The sequence below is a fragment of the Rhinatrema bivittatum genome, chromosome 11, assembly GCF_901001135.1.
Source record: "Rhinatrema bivittatum chromosome 11, aRhiBiv1.1, whole genome shotgun sequence".
Lineage (NCBI taxonomy): Eukaryota > Metazoa > Chordata > Amphibia > Gymnophiona > Rhinatrematidae > Rhinatrema > Rhinatrema bivittatum.
This window is the reverse complement of record NC_042625.1, coordinates 36,463,338-36,481,048: the sequence shown is the minus strand read 5'-3', so window position 1 is coordinate 36,481,048 and position 17,711 is coordinate 36,463,338. Positions and strand designations below refer to the sequence as shown.

The 17,711-nt window shown below is 46.1% G+C and overlaps 1 protein-coding gene across 1 annotated transcript in view; it reads right to left on the bottom strand.

Annotated features, from left to right (window-relative positions):
* The window catches only part of DNAH10 (dynein axonemal heavy chain 10), a 952,322-nt gene that overhangs the window by 120,624 nt on the left and 813,987 nt on the right, over positions 1–17,711 (bottom strand). The window contains 1 exon segment of the mRNA XM_029571350.1: positions 8,603–8,757. Coding sequence (XP_029427210.1) covers positions 8,603–8,757 — 155 coding nt within the window.

Genomic DNA, 17,711 nt, shown 5'->3' with positions numbered 1-17,711 from the left:
CCTGTAGCTTAAAATGGAGCCTGCCACGTGTTTCTCTTTGCAGCTCTGCTGACACGCTACTCACCGGCCCAGCACAAACCAGTTCGCACCCGAATCCCTGCTGCAATGAACTGCCCGATTCTGATGGCCCTAACGGCCGTACTGCTGCTGAATCCCCAGCCACAGCTGTTCCCTTACTTTTTTTCTTTTTTGTAAAACAAACTTTATCAGTCAGCTGTGGTGCAGCAAGGCTAGCTGCCTGCAAGCTACAAAACCCTGGGAAGAGAAGGACAGACAGAACGCCAGAAAGGGAGCAGGACACAGACAGTTAAGGAGGCAAGGAGAAAAGAAGGGCTGAGCCCAAGGCTTCCTTAGCCTACCAGGATCACCTTTACTGCAAGAGGAGGGCAAGGGCTACCAGCCTTCACCTCACTACTGTCCTTTCTTTGCAGGATGGTCAATTGAGGGAGGGAGCACTTACTTTCACCTCAGGAGGTCAGTAAGTCCACCTGACAAAGGCAGGTCTACGTCCACCCTCTGCTGGGGATAGAGAATACTGGCAGGCTGTTTTCTGTACAGAGCTAAATAGGAGTGACATCAGGGAGTCAGTGATTTCTATCTCCATCTGTTGCGGTTGGAGTGCATACCCCACTAATGTGGACTGGCCTGCCTGGATGAAGAGGAAGTTGCGATTTTACATCCTGCGAATGCAGCACGCATACATCTATTACCTGCACATACTTACTTTTGCTATTTATCAGATGCAGTCTGAATAAAACTATAGCCAAATCTGTATTGCGAGAGGGGTCTGGGTAAACTGTGGAGAGTGCAAGCTAAAGAACCAGGGGGGGTCTTGATGTCAGAGATAGATTGGGCAAAACTGGTGGACTAACTGGTAAAACTGGTCATTTCCTTCACATGCGCTTGTTATAAAATGAGCTCATGTGTGTGTGTAAAAGCCGACAATTCCTAAGGAAATGCGTGAATTGCAGATGCTCGTGTAAATGTTCAAAATTAGGGGCACACATATGCACACTAGGCGTATTTTATATTACACATGCTGGCACTTGCGTGAATAATATAAGGCTCATGTATATGTGGCCGTGCACCCAGATATATAAGATATAGCAAATGTTGCTTACCTGATGTAACAGGTGTTCTCACAGGACAGCAGGATGTTAGTCCTCACAAATGGGTGACATCGAGGATGGAGCCCTGTACGGAAAACTTTTCTGTCAAAGTTTCAACAAACTTTGACTGACACTGGCACACTGGGTGCACTGAGCATGCCCAGCCTGCAATTATCCCTGTGAGCCACAGGTGTCTCCCTCAGTCTCGTCTTATAGCTAAAAAGCGCAAGCGAAACTAAAATAAAAGTATACAGACCCAACTCCGCGGGGTGGCGGGCGGGTTTCGTGAGGACTAACATCCTGCTGTCCTGTGAGAACACCTGTTACATCAGGTAAGCAACATTTGCTTTCTCACAGGACAAGCAGGATGGTAGTCCTCACAAATGGGTGAGTACCGAGCTGAGGATGCCCGGGAATGCACCAGATACACCGCAGATGCGCAAAGGCGTAACGACTGAGGTGGAAATGGGAACGGAGGGCATCCGCAACACCATAATGGGTTCGTGGAAGGATGTTGGGTAGTGAATTGAAAAAAGTAAGAGTAGGCGGACTGGCCAAACATGGAGCATGCCGGCTAGTCAAATGTAAGCAATAATAGGCTGCGAAGGTATGGAGAGGACTCCAGGCTGCAACCTGATAAAAAAGTACAAGCAGCAGTAACCAAAGGGAAGCTGTTAAGGCTAAGACGGACACAACAGTATGTGGATACCCACAGTGTTGTAGTGAAATGTCTGCTTGTTGGTAGGAAAGGAAATATAGACCACTTAATCAGAAGGATTAGGTCTGTGTGGCCACTGGAAGTAGCAGCTTGACCCTTGCATGAAGGAAAGAGTCAAGTGGAATTCACATGGAATGCAGTGCAATGTAGATAGAATGTAAGCGCAGCATTACTGTCCAGGAATGTGGAAAACCCAGTCTCTCCCTAGGGCGAGAGAGAGAGGTTAGGAAAAATTAATAGAGTATTTCCTGAGGAAAGGAGATACAACATCTACCTGAAAAGGATAGAAAGTTGAATGCGTAGAACTACTCAGTGGCAGAGGAACGGAGTCAGGTGAGTATGGAAAGAGTGCATAACTCACGGACCCTGCTGGCAGGAATGACATTAAGAGGGAAAGAAGTTCTCTTGCCAAACTGTGGAAGAGAGGAATGGAAAGGCTCAAACGTAGAATGTATGAGACTTATAAGGAGAATATATATGTTCATTCCGTGATTAGAGAAATAGAGGCGGCTTGATCAGTGGATAATCCATGGTAAGCCGACTCAGAGAGGATTACCGAAAACGGGAACCCAACTCCCAAAACGATACACCTCCTAAGAGAAAGGTGTATCTATGTGGAGGATGTCTGGAGAACAGAATCCGAGGGAGTAAGAAAAAATGGTGGAAAAGTAAAAGGGGTAATACCTCTTTTTTTTTTTTTTTTTTTTTTTTTTAGCGTCAGGAGGTAAAGCCTGCCATATTAAACGGCAAGATTTATGTTTAGAAGGTTTTGTGACGCTACCCAGAACCTAAGAACATCAGTAAGTCTATGATTTGGGACTGACTGGTGAGGGAATAAAAGGTTACTGATATGATGGATTGAGAAGTATGGGAAGCATACTGATCTCAGTCAGGGAGTGGGGAAAAGAATACTGAACCCCATCCCAGTTCAACATTAGAAGAATGCTGGCTACGAGAGGCAGCAGAAGAGATATATTGAAGAGGCCTTTGATGGAAGAAAAGGCATCTAAGGGAACGCATAGGAAACATGTGTAGGGAGCAGAACCTGTGCATCGTATGGAATGATGCAGACGCAGAGGAAAGTTTAGTTAAACTCAGCGTTAAAAGATTTGCCCTGTACACATGTAATTGAGACCATTCGAGAGGATAGAACCTACGTGGAGAAGGTCAGATAGAGCGTTCATTAAATCTCTTAGATATGTGGCCCAAGGACGCATGAAGTGAACAAGGGCCAAGGGTAGAGCTGCGCAGCTGTCTAGCAGAGGCAGCTAAGAGGTTGTGCGTGCTTATGAGTTGGAAAGCACATTGTCCCTATGCTGTCTGTCTGTATGCACAAAGAATTGTTGCAAAAGCAGTATTGGAAGGCATAAGGGCATAACTCATGGGTGCAACGTCCAGGAAGTTTATGAGAAACTATGCTGGAGTGCAATAGATGCATAATGGGTTGACAGCTTTCAGGAGAAACTTTATAACCCTAAGGAATTGCGAGCATGAGTCGAAGGAGACTAGGTCCTAGTTCGAACTGGGATAAGAATCAGGGACGAAAGCAATGAAACCACTTAGGTCCATTGAGTATAGAATGTCACTGAATATAACCCATAGCAGTTTTGAATTATGAGAAAAATGCATAGTGGGAAGAAACCCCATAGCCCAACCATGAAAAGTTGAAAGGTTGAGGTTATGGAAAATATGCGCAGGGACATATAACAATGTATCAGAATGTCTGTGCGCATGCTGGACAAGAGGGTCTTAAGACTGTGGTGTCCAGAAGTGTTACAGAAGGGATTTATGGCAGTGACAGTAATCCCAGTTAGTAATGTATAGTGAGTCCTGAAAAAAGTGAGAGCTCCTTGCATGTACTGAAAGTGGTTAGCAGTAGTCTATGCAAGGAAAGTGAATGATGTTACACTCCGCAGAGAAAACAGCATTCACCAACAGTGATGCAAGAGACAGTTCACTTACCGAAGCTGGTGCCGGCGGCAGAGCTTGGGGTTGTAATGTTGACTCACCATAAAGCACATAGAAACATTAAAATAATGTACTTACTGCAGTATGGAGTGATGGTAACCAAAGATACTATTGTACCTGTGACGTCTAAAGAAAGTTGGATTTTCTTAGGTCCAGGATGTGCGGAGAGTAACTATTTTCTGTTAAAAGAAAGAATAGTGCAATTAAAACTCCCCAACCCCCCTCCCTTCTCCCCTCTGCACTTCGTAGCGCCTGGGGGAGTGTACCGGGACTTTGGTACAAGGTGGGGTGGCCGCTCTGATATCTGACCAGATGGGAGACCAGGAGGTGTCCCAATGGAGGATATCATGTAGGCTCCTGCAGGTGTGTGAGCGGTAAGTGGTACCCGCATTTCTGTATGCTGTACAAGGAGACACTGAGACCTGTGGCCAGGCCTCAAGGTGGACTTGTACATGGGGCAATGGTTGCTGAATCTCATGTTTAGCAGATCAGCCAATGCAGCTGGACCTTGGTTGGGAGGGAACCAAGAGTCAGAGCATTGGTCGGCACAGGGACTTGTTACTGACAAGAGAAGAAGCCCTGCTGCAATCCCAAGAAGATAGAGGGGTTCTCCTGATATTGTGGCTAACATAGCTAACATAGTGATATGTGACACTAATACAGTTCTAAAAGGCACATGACCCAGAACTTTTCGAACCACGGTCCGAATGGGAGAACACAACTCTATGGGAATGCCGCCGAAGCGGGTACTTACCATCCGACGTGGATCGCCGCAAGACGAGCCGGTGAAGATTGTTGACCCCGACGGTCTCCGGAGTCCTCGAGGGTAAGGCCGGGGACGTAAACGTCCATCTCGCTCTGAAACCCGGTATGGTGGCACAGGTACAGAGGAGACAGGCCAGGCGTGAGTGGCGTTTAGACTGCTAAGTGTAACAGATGGCCATAGTCCCACACCACTTGACGGTGGGGCACGCCAGGAACAGAGGAGCCCTAACGGAACTCATGTTCCCTTCCCTCGTCACAGCGGCTCGATGTGTCGTGACGCCAATGCAGAAGCTGTCGGACCTGGATCCGGAAGTTCTGGATCACCAAGGACTGCCAAAACTGTAGGAACAGTGCTGATGGCAGTGGTGATGTCGCTCTGCCCGAGCGTTGTCCAGCCTGGAGAAGGATGGCACCGATGTGCTGGATGGCGTCAGCGGCGGACGATCACGATGTCGGCGATGATGGGTGCCACGGTGCTCGGCCCGGTCTTTCCCCAGCGCCGAGATGGAAGCCCTCGTCGTCCTGGAAGGCGATCGATGACGAACTGTCAGCACGCCTGCTCTGCTCCTGACACAATGGAGTGTCTTAAGCTAATACGGGGCTTAAAAAAAGAACCCAAAGCGTGGAGCAATGTGAGGAGGCGAGGGTATTATGTGGCGGTGCTATGTCGGTATTGACGATATTGAAGGCAACCTAAGGGGCTTCGAGGATATCATCAAAATGGGTATGAAAAATCGTCGATGACTGGCCAGGAGAATGATGACAGTGACGGGCACTGACAGCAGTGGCATAGGTATCTTTGAAACGATGTGGAATCGAATAATCGAAAAACATTGCCGTTATTGAAAAAGATACCGGCATCGACTAAGTCGAAGTCGAATCAATAGGGCGTCAAGGACACCGAAGGAAAACGGAGGTGTCGAGGGCATCGATGCATGGAGGCGGGCATTTATGCCGTTTGTGGCATGGCCACGGGCATCAACTATAGGGCCACAGACGTTGACGGTATCGATTTGGACAGACTCAGATTTCCAAGTGTACATGGCATCGGTGCCCCAGACACGTGTGTCGGTGGCATCGATATGGACACGTATGGAATCGATGGCATGGATCTCCCAGTCGATGAATTCCATCCCGGCATCAACGCCAGTCCTGGAATCGGCATGGGCATCGATGCCAGCCATAAGGCTGGCATTGGCATCAACGCCCATCCACGGAATCGAGCCGGCATGGATACCCACCGATGGGACCCACCTGGGCATCGAATTTCACCGATGGGAGCAGCCTGGCATCGACTGCCCTCGATGGATGCATTCTAACATAGATGCCCATGGATGAAACAACCTGGGCATCGGTGTCCATCGATGCAAAAGGACCCGGCACCGATGCCATCGACGGACGGCCATCCGGCACCAATGCCATCGACGGACAAGCCATCCGGCACCGATGTCCATCGATGGGGACCATCCGGCACCGATGTCCACCGATGGGGACCATCCGGCATCGATGCCCACCGACGAATCGATGTGGCACCGATGCCCACCGATGGAAAAGGGCTGGACATCGGTGGGGAGGATGGGGCATCGATGGCATCCCCAAAAGGGGGGGTGGCATCGATTGAAGTGACCCTGGGATCGTTAAAAAGTGTCTCGGGCAGCAGGTGGCGGCGACCCGAGTATGCATGGCAGTGACTAACAGCGTGTGCGTCAATGGCATGCATCCGGGTAGGGACGGCACCGAGGAAGCCCAAGGAAAAAAACAGTGCGTAGGAGGGAAAAAGCCTGGTAGCACTGAAAAGCAAAAAACATGGATAAAGGCATCAGGGCACCGTGGGGGGAGGGGCGCTGATGACATATAAAAGCCCAGGGCGGTTTAGGAGGGTCCCGGTGTAGTGATAGGGTATCGACTGCGTGAGGGTACCAGGGAACGAAGGACTTGAAGCTACAGAAGTCCTAAAGTTAAGGAAAAAAATCCCTACCCCACTAGCATAAGCAAGCAGAGTGTCACAGAGATACTCGCAAGCTGTTTAAAGCTAACTGAAAAATGGGGGAAGGGAAGGCTTCAGTCAGTTAACAGCCTTAAGATAGTGACAGGAACCGACCGAAAAATAAGAATTAGTACTCACCGAGCGTCGTAAAAACGTACGCGGAGGGAGACCTGTGCAGGGAAAAGTGTTTTTTGAAGTGAAAAGTTAAGTGTTTCCATGAGGTAATTAGTTAAAAAATCCTCACAGAGCTCCAACCGCTATGCTGACTGCAGAGCGTTAAAAAGAAGACTGAGGGAGACACCTGTGGCTCACAGGGATAATTGCAGGCTGGGCATGCTCAGTGCACCCAGTGTGCCAGTGTCAGTCAAAGCTTGTTGAAACTTTGACAGAAAAGTTTTCCGTACAGGGCTCCATCCTCGATGTCACCCATTTGTGAGGACTACCATCCTGCTTGTCCTGTGAGAAATAACAATATATAAGACAAATATATAAGATATATAATAATATAAGCTTCATGTATATGTGGCCGTGCACCCAGATATGTGCACTCAATTAAAAGTTATTGTCCCTGCATTGTTTGGTAAGCACTGTTCCTATTATAAGATATCTACCTTATAAATGGCCTGTGACCGACGGCCCGCAAATGCGCAGTAGAGACCAGCTCTACCGCGCATGTGCGGGCGAGCACGTCGCTCTGAGGCAGCTTCAGAAAGAAAAAAAAATGGCGGCGTCCAGTGGCAGCAGCGGCGGTACCGGCAGCGGGCGGCGACGGCGGTAGCGAGCGACGGCGATAGCGAGCGGCGGCGGTGGCGGCGGCGGTAGCGGGCGGCGACGGCGGTAGCGAGGGAGGGAGAAGAGAGAGAGAGGGAGGGACGGACTGAGTGGGAGGGTGGGAGGGAGGGACGGAGAGAGAGAGTGGGAGGGAGTGAGTGAGAGGGAGGGATTGAGTGAGGGGGAGGGATTGAGTGAGGGGGAGGGACTGAGTGAGAGGGAGGGAGTGGGACTGAGTGAGAGGGAGAGGGGGGACTGAGGGAGGGAGTGGGAGTGGGAGAGAGAGGGAGGGAGTGGGACTGAGGGAGAGTGAGTGTGAGTGAGTGAGAGGGAGGGGGGAGGGAGTGAGTGAGGGGGAGGGGACTGAGGGAGGGAGTGGGACTGAGGGAGAGGACGGAGGGAGTGGGGACTGGAGTGAGAGTGAGTGGGACTGAGTGAGTGAGAGGGAGGGAGAGAGGGGGGAGGGAGTGAGTGAGACTGAGTGGGAGGGAGGGACTGAGTGATAGGAGAGGGAGGGTGGGGAGGAGTGGGTGAGGGAGGGGGGTGGGGAGGAGTGAGGGGAGAGAGAAAGAGGGGGAGGTGAGAGACAGAGGGATGTAGCCCGTTTTAACGGGCTTAACGGCTTGTCTTATAATAAAAGACTATTCTCTCACTGGCTGTTGGTAGCCAGTATTCATTAATGCCTACAACAGTTTACTTTGCATGTAACAGTGACTGGTGACATGCACAGAATTTGATCAAAATTGAAAAGGCTGATGCTCAACAATTATTTGCAATTTCTATATGTGATATCTTTCCCTTCATTCAAGTAAATGAGGCTTAAATAAATCACCTTATTTTCTCTGGTTTACAGCCCAATTTGAACCTCATGTTCCTATAAAATTATGGATATGACACGCACTCACCACAAACGTCAAATGAAAAGGTTTTAATAAAGGTTAATTGCTCTAAGTGTTATATTTTAGGGCTATAGACTTTACAGTATCTTTTCATTCTAGCCAAAGTCTGGAGTTGGCTATGTTGACGTGAATCATTAAGAAAGGCCTTCAAAAATATCTGTCCTTGGTTTGGTCATACCTCCAGATAAATGTTCTTAAATATAATTGTTCCCTAAGCATTTCCAAATAATTTGTAAACTTTGAATTTTGTTTATAACATACCTTATGATCAAATCAAAAAATGATCGGATGGGCTAGTGGCAGCTTGATTTATTTCCAAGAGGTATCAGTCACATGAATGTATGGATATAAAATACCTTTCGATGAGAAAGGAACCAAAACTCACATCTTTCCATTCAGTATGATGTTTCTCCAAATCATCAGGAAGAGAATCAAACATCTCAGGAAACAATTCTGATAGCCGAATAATGTCCTCCCAGCCTTGATCAGGAATCCAAGCGCAAACCTTCTTCAATTTCCCTTTCTCCAGAGCAATATTGCCTAGTCACACATTCAGAAAACTAAATCAATGGCTCCTGGTTCTTGAAAAAGCCTCTGCCATTTATTTATTTAAACATTTTTATAGACTGGTATTCGTCGAAACATCATATCAGTTTACAGGGAACTGAACAGTGAAAGTACAAAAAACAGGAGATTGGAACTTGGGGGGTATAACTTGTACAGTATTAACAGGATCAGGTATATTAAGTAGATACAAGGGTACAGTAATATATACAAGAGTACAGTCATGTTATATACAAAGGTACAGTGCCATGAAATAGTACACATAGAGGCTGATATTCCAAAAAAGCTGAGCCCCTAAATGCAAGCTCCTAGGGTCTAGGGTCCCTAAGTCTCAATGTTTTTTCATGAGAGGGTCCCACTAACGCATGCAAAGCAGCTCACTGTAATTGGGAAGACACCCTTGGCATGGCCATGCAAAATGACATGTATATTGCACAATATCGCCGCAATAGTGCTGTATTGTGCGTTCTAGTATGTACTCAGATCAGTCCAGACTTCTGGGGTTTTATACCCTGCCAGCAGATGGAGACAGATAAAGTTTTATTGAAACTGCTATATAATCAAGTATGGCACCTGCAGTCCTCATTATTTTTCTGTCTCCAGCAAATGGCAGATAGTGAAAAACCTGCAGTCTGAGGGAAAAAAAAAAGAAAAGAAAAGAAGAGAATGCGGTTTTCAAATGGAGCCTCCCCACGATAGTGCTCTATTGTGCAATATAGGAAAATTGGTTCTTACCTGCTAATTTTTGTTCCTGGAATACCACAGATCAGTCCAGAGAAGTGGGTTTTGCATCCCTACCAGTAGATGCAGGCAGAGAACTAAACACTTTTCTAACATTACTTCTTAACCGAGAATGCCACCTGCAGTCCCTCAGTATTGATCTGTACCAAGCCAATGAAGATTCCCCATAAGAAAAACCTCTTAGGGCGAATATTTTATTCTGGGTCAGAAACCCATGAACTGGAGCCCCCACATCCAATAGGACACAGAAAGTAAACAGTTTGTTGGTCTAATGGATCCAACTATATACAAATCTGAGCTCTGCTTTCATTCTAATACGGCCTTTTGAAACTAAGGAGTGGGTCTCTGGACTGATCTGTGGTATTCCAGGAATGAAAATTAGTAGGTAAGAATCAATTTTCTTTTATGTTTGTACTCCAGATCAGTTCAGACAAGTGGGATGTACCCAAGCCCTCCTACACTGGGTGGGAACCCGAAAGACCCGCTCGCAGAATACTCTCTCCAAATGACTCTTTGCTAGATTTACAACCCAGCCAAAGACCACAACATCTCAAGAACTCTGAACCAATCGACCACACTCTCTCTCTGACTTTGTTCAGATAAGTCAATCATCCAGATAAGGATGAACCAGAACCCCTTCTCTCCATAGTGCAGCCGCCACTACAACCATCACCTTTGTGAAAGTCCATGGAGCTGTCGCCAACCCGAAAGGAAGTGCCTGAAACTGGAAATGCTGCCCCAGCACCATGAAGCAAAGAAACTTCTGATGGTCTGCATGTATGGGGACGTGCAAATAGGCCTCTGTCAAATTCAATGAGGCTAGAAACTCACCCTTCCAGACTACCGCTATCACTGTTTGCAAGGTCTCCATCCAGAAGCGTGGAACTCGTAGAGCCGCATGACTTTCTGAAGATCTAAGATGGGCCGAAAGGTACCCTCCTTTTTGGGAACCACGAAACAGATCAAATACCTCTCTCAACCCCGCTCTGCCACCGGTACTGGGATAATTGCACCCAGTGTTTGAAGACACTGTAACATATCCTGAACTGCCTTTTGTTTGCTGTGGGAAGCGCAAGACACCATGAAAGGCCTTTCCAATGGGGTGCGGAAATTCTAATGCATAGCCTTCTCTTATCAGCTCCAGTACTCACTAGTCCAAGGTGATCCTGCTCCACTCCTCGTAAAAACGTGTCAGATGTCCGCTGAACTGCTTCCATATTGGAGTGAACCACCTTGGCTTCACTGGGAGGATTTAGTGTTTGCAGCTCCATGATTGGTGCAGTCCTTGGGGGGGTCTGCGGGAACCTCGAAAGGACTGCTGCCCCTACCTGATCCCTGTTTCTGTAGGGTCGCCACCGAGCCCTTACTGGGGCGAAATCCTCTTGTATCCCAAAACTGGGCATGAACAGGGAAAGTCTTCCTGATGTTCTTCTTACCTTACTGTTAGGACTGCCAGCATCCACACTCAGACCTCTCCAACTGCTACAAAATGCCACGAAGAAATGACCATATCTCACTCATTCTAAAAGATCTTCACTGGCTTCCGATTTCATATAGAATTCTATTCAAGTCCCTAACATTAATCCATAAAATTCTATATAATCAAAAAGTAGAATGGCTCAATGCCTCCCTTCACTTTCAGACCCCTCAAAGAATTACCAGATCTGCCAGTAATGGAACATTACCAATACCATCACTAAAACAAGCTCACCTCATCTCCGTTCACAATCGAGCACTATCACTTGCAAGTCTTTCTATCTGGAACACAATGCTCCAAGAATTGAGACTTGAGACCAATTCGAACTCTTAAGAAAAAGTTGAAGACCTGGCTTTTTCAGCAGGCTTTTTCCTAATACGTACCTTCTCTGACAGATAAAGCCTAAAAGCAGAGTCTTCTTTTAGTCTTTTATAGTTTTTATTTTCTTATAGCTTTATTAGTTTTTATTTTTGATTGTTTATAATGTTTATGTTCTTATTTGTATTTTTTATGCTTATTTTAATGATATTAACTGTTCCTGAATTTTGAGATGCAACATTGTATTTTATTTCCTTTCTATGCCTTTTTATTTATGTAAACCGATGTGATGTGTCAACGAACGTCAGTATAATAAAGCAATAAATAAATAAATCTTCTGATAGCTTGTTCCCCTTTGATTGCCCCAAATGCTTTATCAACTGTTCCAGATTGTCCCCAAATACAAGTTTTCCCTTAAAGGGAAGATTGCACAGCTGAGACTTAGACCACATATCCACTGACCAATTCCATAACCACAGCAGCCGGCATGCTGACACTGCCGAGACCATACTTCTGGCCAAGGTTCGGACCAAATCATACAGGGCGTCTGCCACACATGCCACCCCGGCTTCTACCTAGGCCACTTGCGCTCCTTGGACAGTCGTGGCAAACTCCTGCTCCTGAGCCTTCTGAACCCAGCGTAAACAGGTCCTCTGCATAAGGCTAGCACAGATAGCTGCTTGCAGATTTAATGCCAAAACTTCAAACATCTTCAACCGGATTTCCAACTTTTGGACCTGAGCATTCTTAAGAGCAGCTGACCCTGCCACCAGAATGGTCGCATTCTTGGTGACCACGGAGACAGCTGCATCAACCTTTGGCAACACCAACAGTTGCAAAATATCCTTCGACAAAAGATATAATTTCACCATTGCCCTGGTGACTTTAAAGACCTGTTTCTGGAGCATTCCAGTCAACCAGCTTCTTAAACTTCTTAGGTAATGGGAAGGCCTTAGGTGGACCTTGCAGCCCATCCAGCACCAGTTCCAACCCTTCATTATCTGACTCTTCCTGGAGTACCTTAATACCCAGCTTTTTCAGAAAATTGGGCATAAGGGCTTTCAGTTCTTTTTTTTTTTTAATTATATTTTATTAAACTTTTCAAATTTTACAATAACAAATATTCTTTGCCATCTTGCAATATAAGTGCTAATACAATAAGGAAAATCTCAATGTACATACATTGAAACTAGAATTCTCTATACAAAAAGAAAAACCCTCTATCTTTAAGCACTGATTCATTATAGAGGTAATAATGGGGGGGGGGGGGGGGGAGTAACAGAAATCACTGAGGAGTTCTCATAAGAAATACAACAAATAATGATCAATCGAGTGGCATCTTCTTAAATATTAATCCGTCAAGGTGTTACTACTGTTACTGGATTTCTAGCACTTAAGAAATCTCTAAGTTGAGGTATATCAAAGAAAATATATGTAGAGCCATGCCAACCTACAACACATTTACAGGGATATTTCACAATGAAACTTGCGCCCAAGGCCAAAACCTCAGGCTTCATCTGAAGAAAAGCCTTGCGGCGTAATTGTGTGGCTTTGGCAAGGTCTGGAAATATCCTTACCAAGCCACCACAAAAAGAAACACTCAGATTCTTGTAATAGGTACGCATAATCAAATTTATATCTTCTTCAGAAAATAAAGTTACAAGAAGTGTCTCTCTCCTCGTTACCTCCACTTCCGAAGCTTCCAGGTATTGTGTCAGTTTGCTAAGTTATCCAAAATATTATTTCTGGTATTGTCCTGTTTTTGAGACAGATGTATCACTTTTTTTATTACAGGAATCTTCTCCTGAGGGATTTTCAAAAAATCTCCCAGATATTTCTTAAGAGTTACTAGACATAATTCGTCTTTAACCACTGGGAAATTAAGTATCCGTATATTCAGATGTCTGATAGAGTTTTCTAATGATTCCATTTTACGTAGTGTAGCTAGTCTTTCTCTTGAAAAGGCAGCAGTTACCTCTTTCAGTTCTTTAACCTCCATTTCTACTTTTTGGATAACAGTTCCTTGTTCTTGCAAAATTTGCTGGTGGTCATGTGCTACTAAATCAAGTTTAGCAGAAACTCCCTGTAACTTTAGAGACTGCTCTTGTAGCTTAAAATCCATTCCAGCTATAAGCTCCCAAATGGAGTCTAGAGTTACAATTGCTGGTTTTTCAATCCTACATGCTTTCAGACTCACCCCGCTGGCTCCTAGAGTCGTATCAGTCCTCACCACTGCGTCATCCACGCCTTCTCTCCTTCCTTCTCCTCCATTCTGGCTTTTAGGGGTAGAAGTCGTCGCATCCCATGGGATCACACCTTCGGCTCCCCCCGACTGGGTCACTTCACCCGTGTTTCTTCGGGGCTCTCCAGTAGCTCCCGGGGATACCAGGGAGGAAGCTTGCAGCAATTGTTTCGGCGTCGGCGGGCTCAATGATATTTCTCCCGGCGAAAATGGCTCTCCTCCAGTCACTCCGCCAGCGGGAGTTGCCGCCCGTCCTGTCGAAGTAGCGAACTCCCTGATTAATCTCTGGTCCGAAGGTAGAGTGGATTCGGTGGGGTATACTCGCACTCTACCTTTCCTTTTGTGGGGCATGATTCGAGGTAAAACCGAAGTTTCAACAGAAGAAAATCTGGAATCAGCCGGAGCCTCAGAGAGATGCTGCCACTCGATCGGCCATCTTGGTTACGCCCCCTTCTTAGGGCTTTCAGTTCTTTGCAGAACAGACGGACAACCCGAGAGCCATCTCCTTCCACCATCGGAATCTCCTCCGGATCAGACTAATCCTTGACTCCATCACGATCCAGCCCAGCCATGTCCTCTACTGGATCCTCAGGGTCATCCCCAAGATTATTCCTTGGATCCCCAGATCCATCCTGGAAATCCTCCAATCCATCCGACTCCACATCTCCCACCGAATGGACAAAGCTCAACCAGCGGAAAAGATTCCCCTCATCCATGAACAGGGGTTCTTTAGAACGTTTTACACCCCACTGGGAGCCTTGACTGGGAGGTTGATTATTCCCTGCTGCTTTCCTGGCCAAATAGGCCTTGTGCAACAGTAAAACAAAACTGTGGAAAAATCTTCCCCTTCACTGCCCCCCTCAAACAGCTCAGGCTCCCCCGACAGACCAACCTCCCCCCCCCCCACTCAGGATGAACCGCCTGATAGAGCGAAGGAGGGGAGTCACTGGGCCCCTGAGGAGCTACCTGCTTGCTTACATACGCAGGTTTCCGGCTAGCCACATCAAAATCGCTCCCTGAATGAATCCCGACTGGCCCCTAGAAGTGGGTGGCTCTTTTGTCGATTGCCTTTCCCAAGGAGGGTCCTTCTTCCCATGTTGCACAATCATTAAACAGCGTGGCAGAATTGAGGTGCACCTGGCTTGCGCCACAGGCCCGGCAAAATTTCCCATGGTCCCCGACCGGCGCCATCTTTTGCACATGTGGCACTTATATATGGTTGGCCTGCCGCGATGAAAGAGAACCCTGCCACGGCATGATTAGCTCCCGGCAAGACTGCCTCATACATCTGTCGCCAAAGGCACTCACTGCCTCTTCTTCCTCACACAGCCTGCTGCGAAAATGCTTTGGCTGAGCACCGCCTTAGCGGCTGAGCTGTCCCTTCTCTCTTATTGATTTTCTTAAAGCGACAGTGCATCACACAGCAAATAGAGAGACTCTGGCTGAAGACCCGGGAAAGAAGACTTCAGGCGAACAGAGGGAACCAGGACCCCTGGCTTTCTGACCCCTAGAAGCTGCAGGCTAGAGCCAAACAGGGATCTCTACCCCCCTCCCCCAGCTCAACCTGAAGGATGGCCTACAAAGATGCCTAACACCTCAGGGAGTGTCTCTTCTAACCTTCCTGTGTTCCAATTTCTTTTTCCTTCCATTTTTTTTGTCAGACTGCAGATTTGTACCTCCATCATCTGCTGGAGACAAAGAAATACTGAAGGAGTGCAGGTGACACTCTCTGTTAAATAGCAGTGCCTGAAAAGTGTTTAGTTATCTACCTCAATCTGCTGGTAGGGATGCAAAACCCACTACTCACTGGAAATGGTTTTTAGCACACATTAGAGCACTATCACAGTTTGATGCATCACCCAGTAAGTTAGGTTCCTAATTTTGCACCTATTTTCTGCCAAATTTTGGGTCCTAAGTCTTCAGCTTAAAATTCACATACTGTAAATTTAGGGTCCTAAAAAGTGGGTGTCTACAGGGACAGAGTCTAGGGCTAGGAAAATAAGTTAGGAGCTTGGCACTTATTTTCATCATTAGGCATTTAACTTAGGCTATTAAATCTAAGCAAACGAACTGCCGGCCTAAATTTAGGCACAGAGCGCCCAATTTTGAAAGCTGGTTGCTTACGGTATCCAGCTATAGCTGGAAGGCTGAAATTAGGAATAAAATTCTACATAGAGCCTATAAATACTAGACATATTTTGCTAGTTTCTCTCCTACTTCATCCCGTATGTGTTGGTGAGGGTGTGGTCAGGAAGGCACTTATTTACATATACTCCTGGGGGAATTCTGCACCAAAAAATTGAAAATTCTGTGCATTCTGTAAATTTTACAAAATTTTGCACATTTGTCAAAATAACACAGTATTTTTGTACATCGTCATCCTACATTTCAGTGCAATCCAGTAATTCCATTTAAATAACAGTACAGAAAACACAGAGCCTTCATGTTTTTCTCACTTACTGATTTCCTTCTGGCAGAAAGTATCAAACATTATAGAGAATGCTTACCTTCTTCATTTGAGAATCAATTAGTCTTCTCTGAGTGCCCAGCACCACTCACCCTCAGTGACACTAGGCTCATCTGCATGAGCTCTAATGCAACTGTACCAATTGCAACCCCAGTACCTTCACTTCTGATTCCAGTGGAAGTGGCTTGTGCAGTGGCTGCATCATGCACAGCCATGTGAGAGATTTGAGATGAATCTAACACATGCTCATCCTCTCTCTCTCTCATATGTAATGGAGTCGCTGCTGAAAGAAAGAATAGTGAACTATCTACAGTCAGAAGAATTGCTGGACCAGAGGCAGCATGGATTCACCAGAGGAAGGTCCTGTCAGACAAATCTAATTGATGTTTTTGATTGGGTGACTAGGGAGTTGGATCTAGGAGGAGTGCTTGATGTCATCTACTTGGATTTCAGCAAAGCTTTTGATACGGTCCCGCACAGGAGGCTGGTGAATAAAATGAGAAGCTTAGGAGTGAGTGCCGAGGTGGTGGCCTGGATTGCAAACTGGTTGACGGACAGAAGACAATGTGTGATGGTAAATGGAACTTACTCTGAAGTGACAGCGGTGTTAAGCAGAGTGCTAGAAGGATCGGTGATGGGACCAGTCCTATTCAATATCTTTGTGAGCGACATTGCGGACGGGATAGAAGGTAAGGTTTGTCCTTTTGCGGATGATACTAAGATCTGCAACAGAGTGGACATGCCGGAAGGAGTGGAGAGAATGAGACTGGATTTAAGGAAGCTGGAAGAGTGGTCGAAGATATGGCAGCTGAGATTCAATGCCAAGAAATGCAGAGTCATGCATATGGGGAGTGGACATCCAAAAGAACTGTATTTGATGGGGCTGAAGGGCTGATGTGCATGGAGCAGGAGAGAGACCTTGGGGTGATAGTGTCTAACGATAAACTGAAGAGTAGTAAATCACCTGGACTGAATGGTATACACCCCAGGGTTCTGAAGGAACTAAAAAATGAAATTTCAGACCTAATTAGTAAAAATTTGTAACGTATCATTAAAATCATCCATTGTACCTAAAGACTGGAGGATAGCAAATGTAACCCCAATATTTAAAAAGGGCTCCAGGGGCGATCCGGGAAACTACAGACCGGTTAGCCTGACTTCAGTGCCAGGAAAAATAGTAGAAAGTGTTCTAAACATCAAAATCACAAAACATATAGAAAGACATGGTTAAATGGAACAAAGTCAGTATGGCTTTACCCAAGGCAAGTCTTGCCTCACAAATCTGCTTCACTTTTTTGAAGGAGTTAATAAACATGTGGATAAAGGTGAACCGGTAGATGTAGTATACTTGGATTTTCAGAAGGCGTTTGATAAAGTTCCTCATGAGAGGCTTCTAGGAAAAGTAAAAAGTCATGGTATAGGTGGTGATGTCCTTTCGTGGATTACAAACTGGCTAAAAGACAGGAAACAGAGAGTAGGATTAAAAGGACAATTTTCTCAGTGGAAGGGATCTGTATTGGGACCCTTACTTTTCAATATATTTATAAATGATCTGGAAAGAAATACGACGAGTGAGGTAATCAAATTTGCAGATGATACAAAATTGCTCAAAGTAGTTAAATCACAAGCAGATTGTAATAAATTGCAAGAAGACCTTGTGAGACTGGAAAATTGGGCATCGAAAT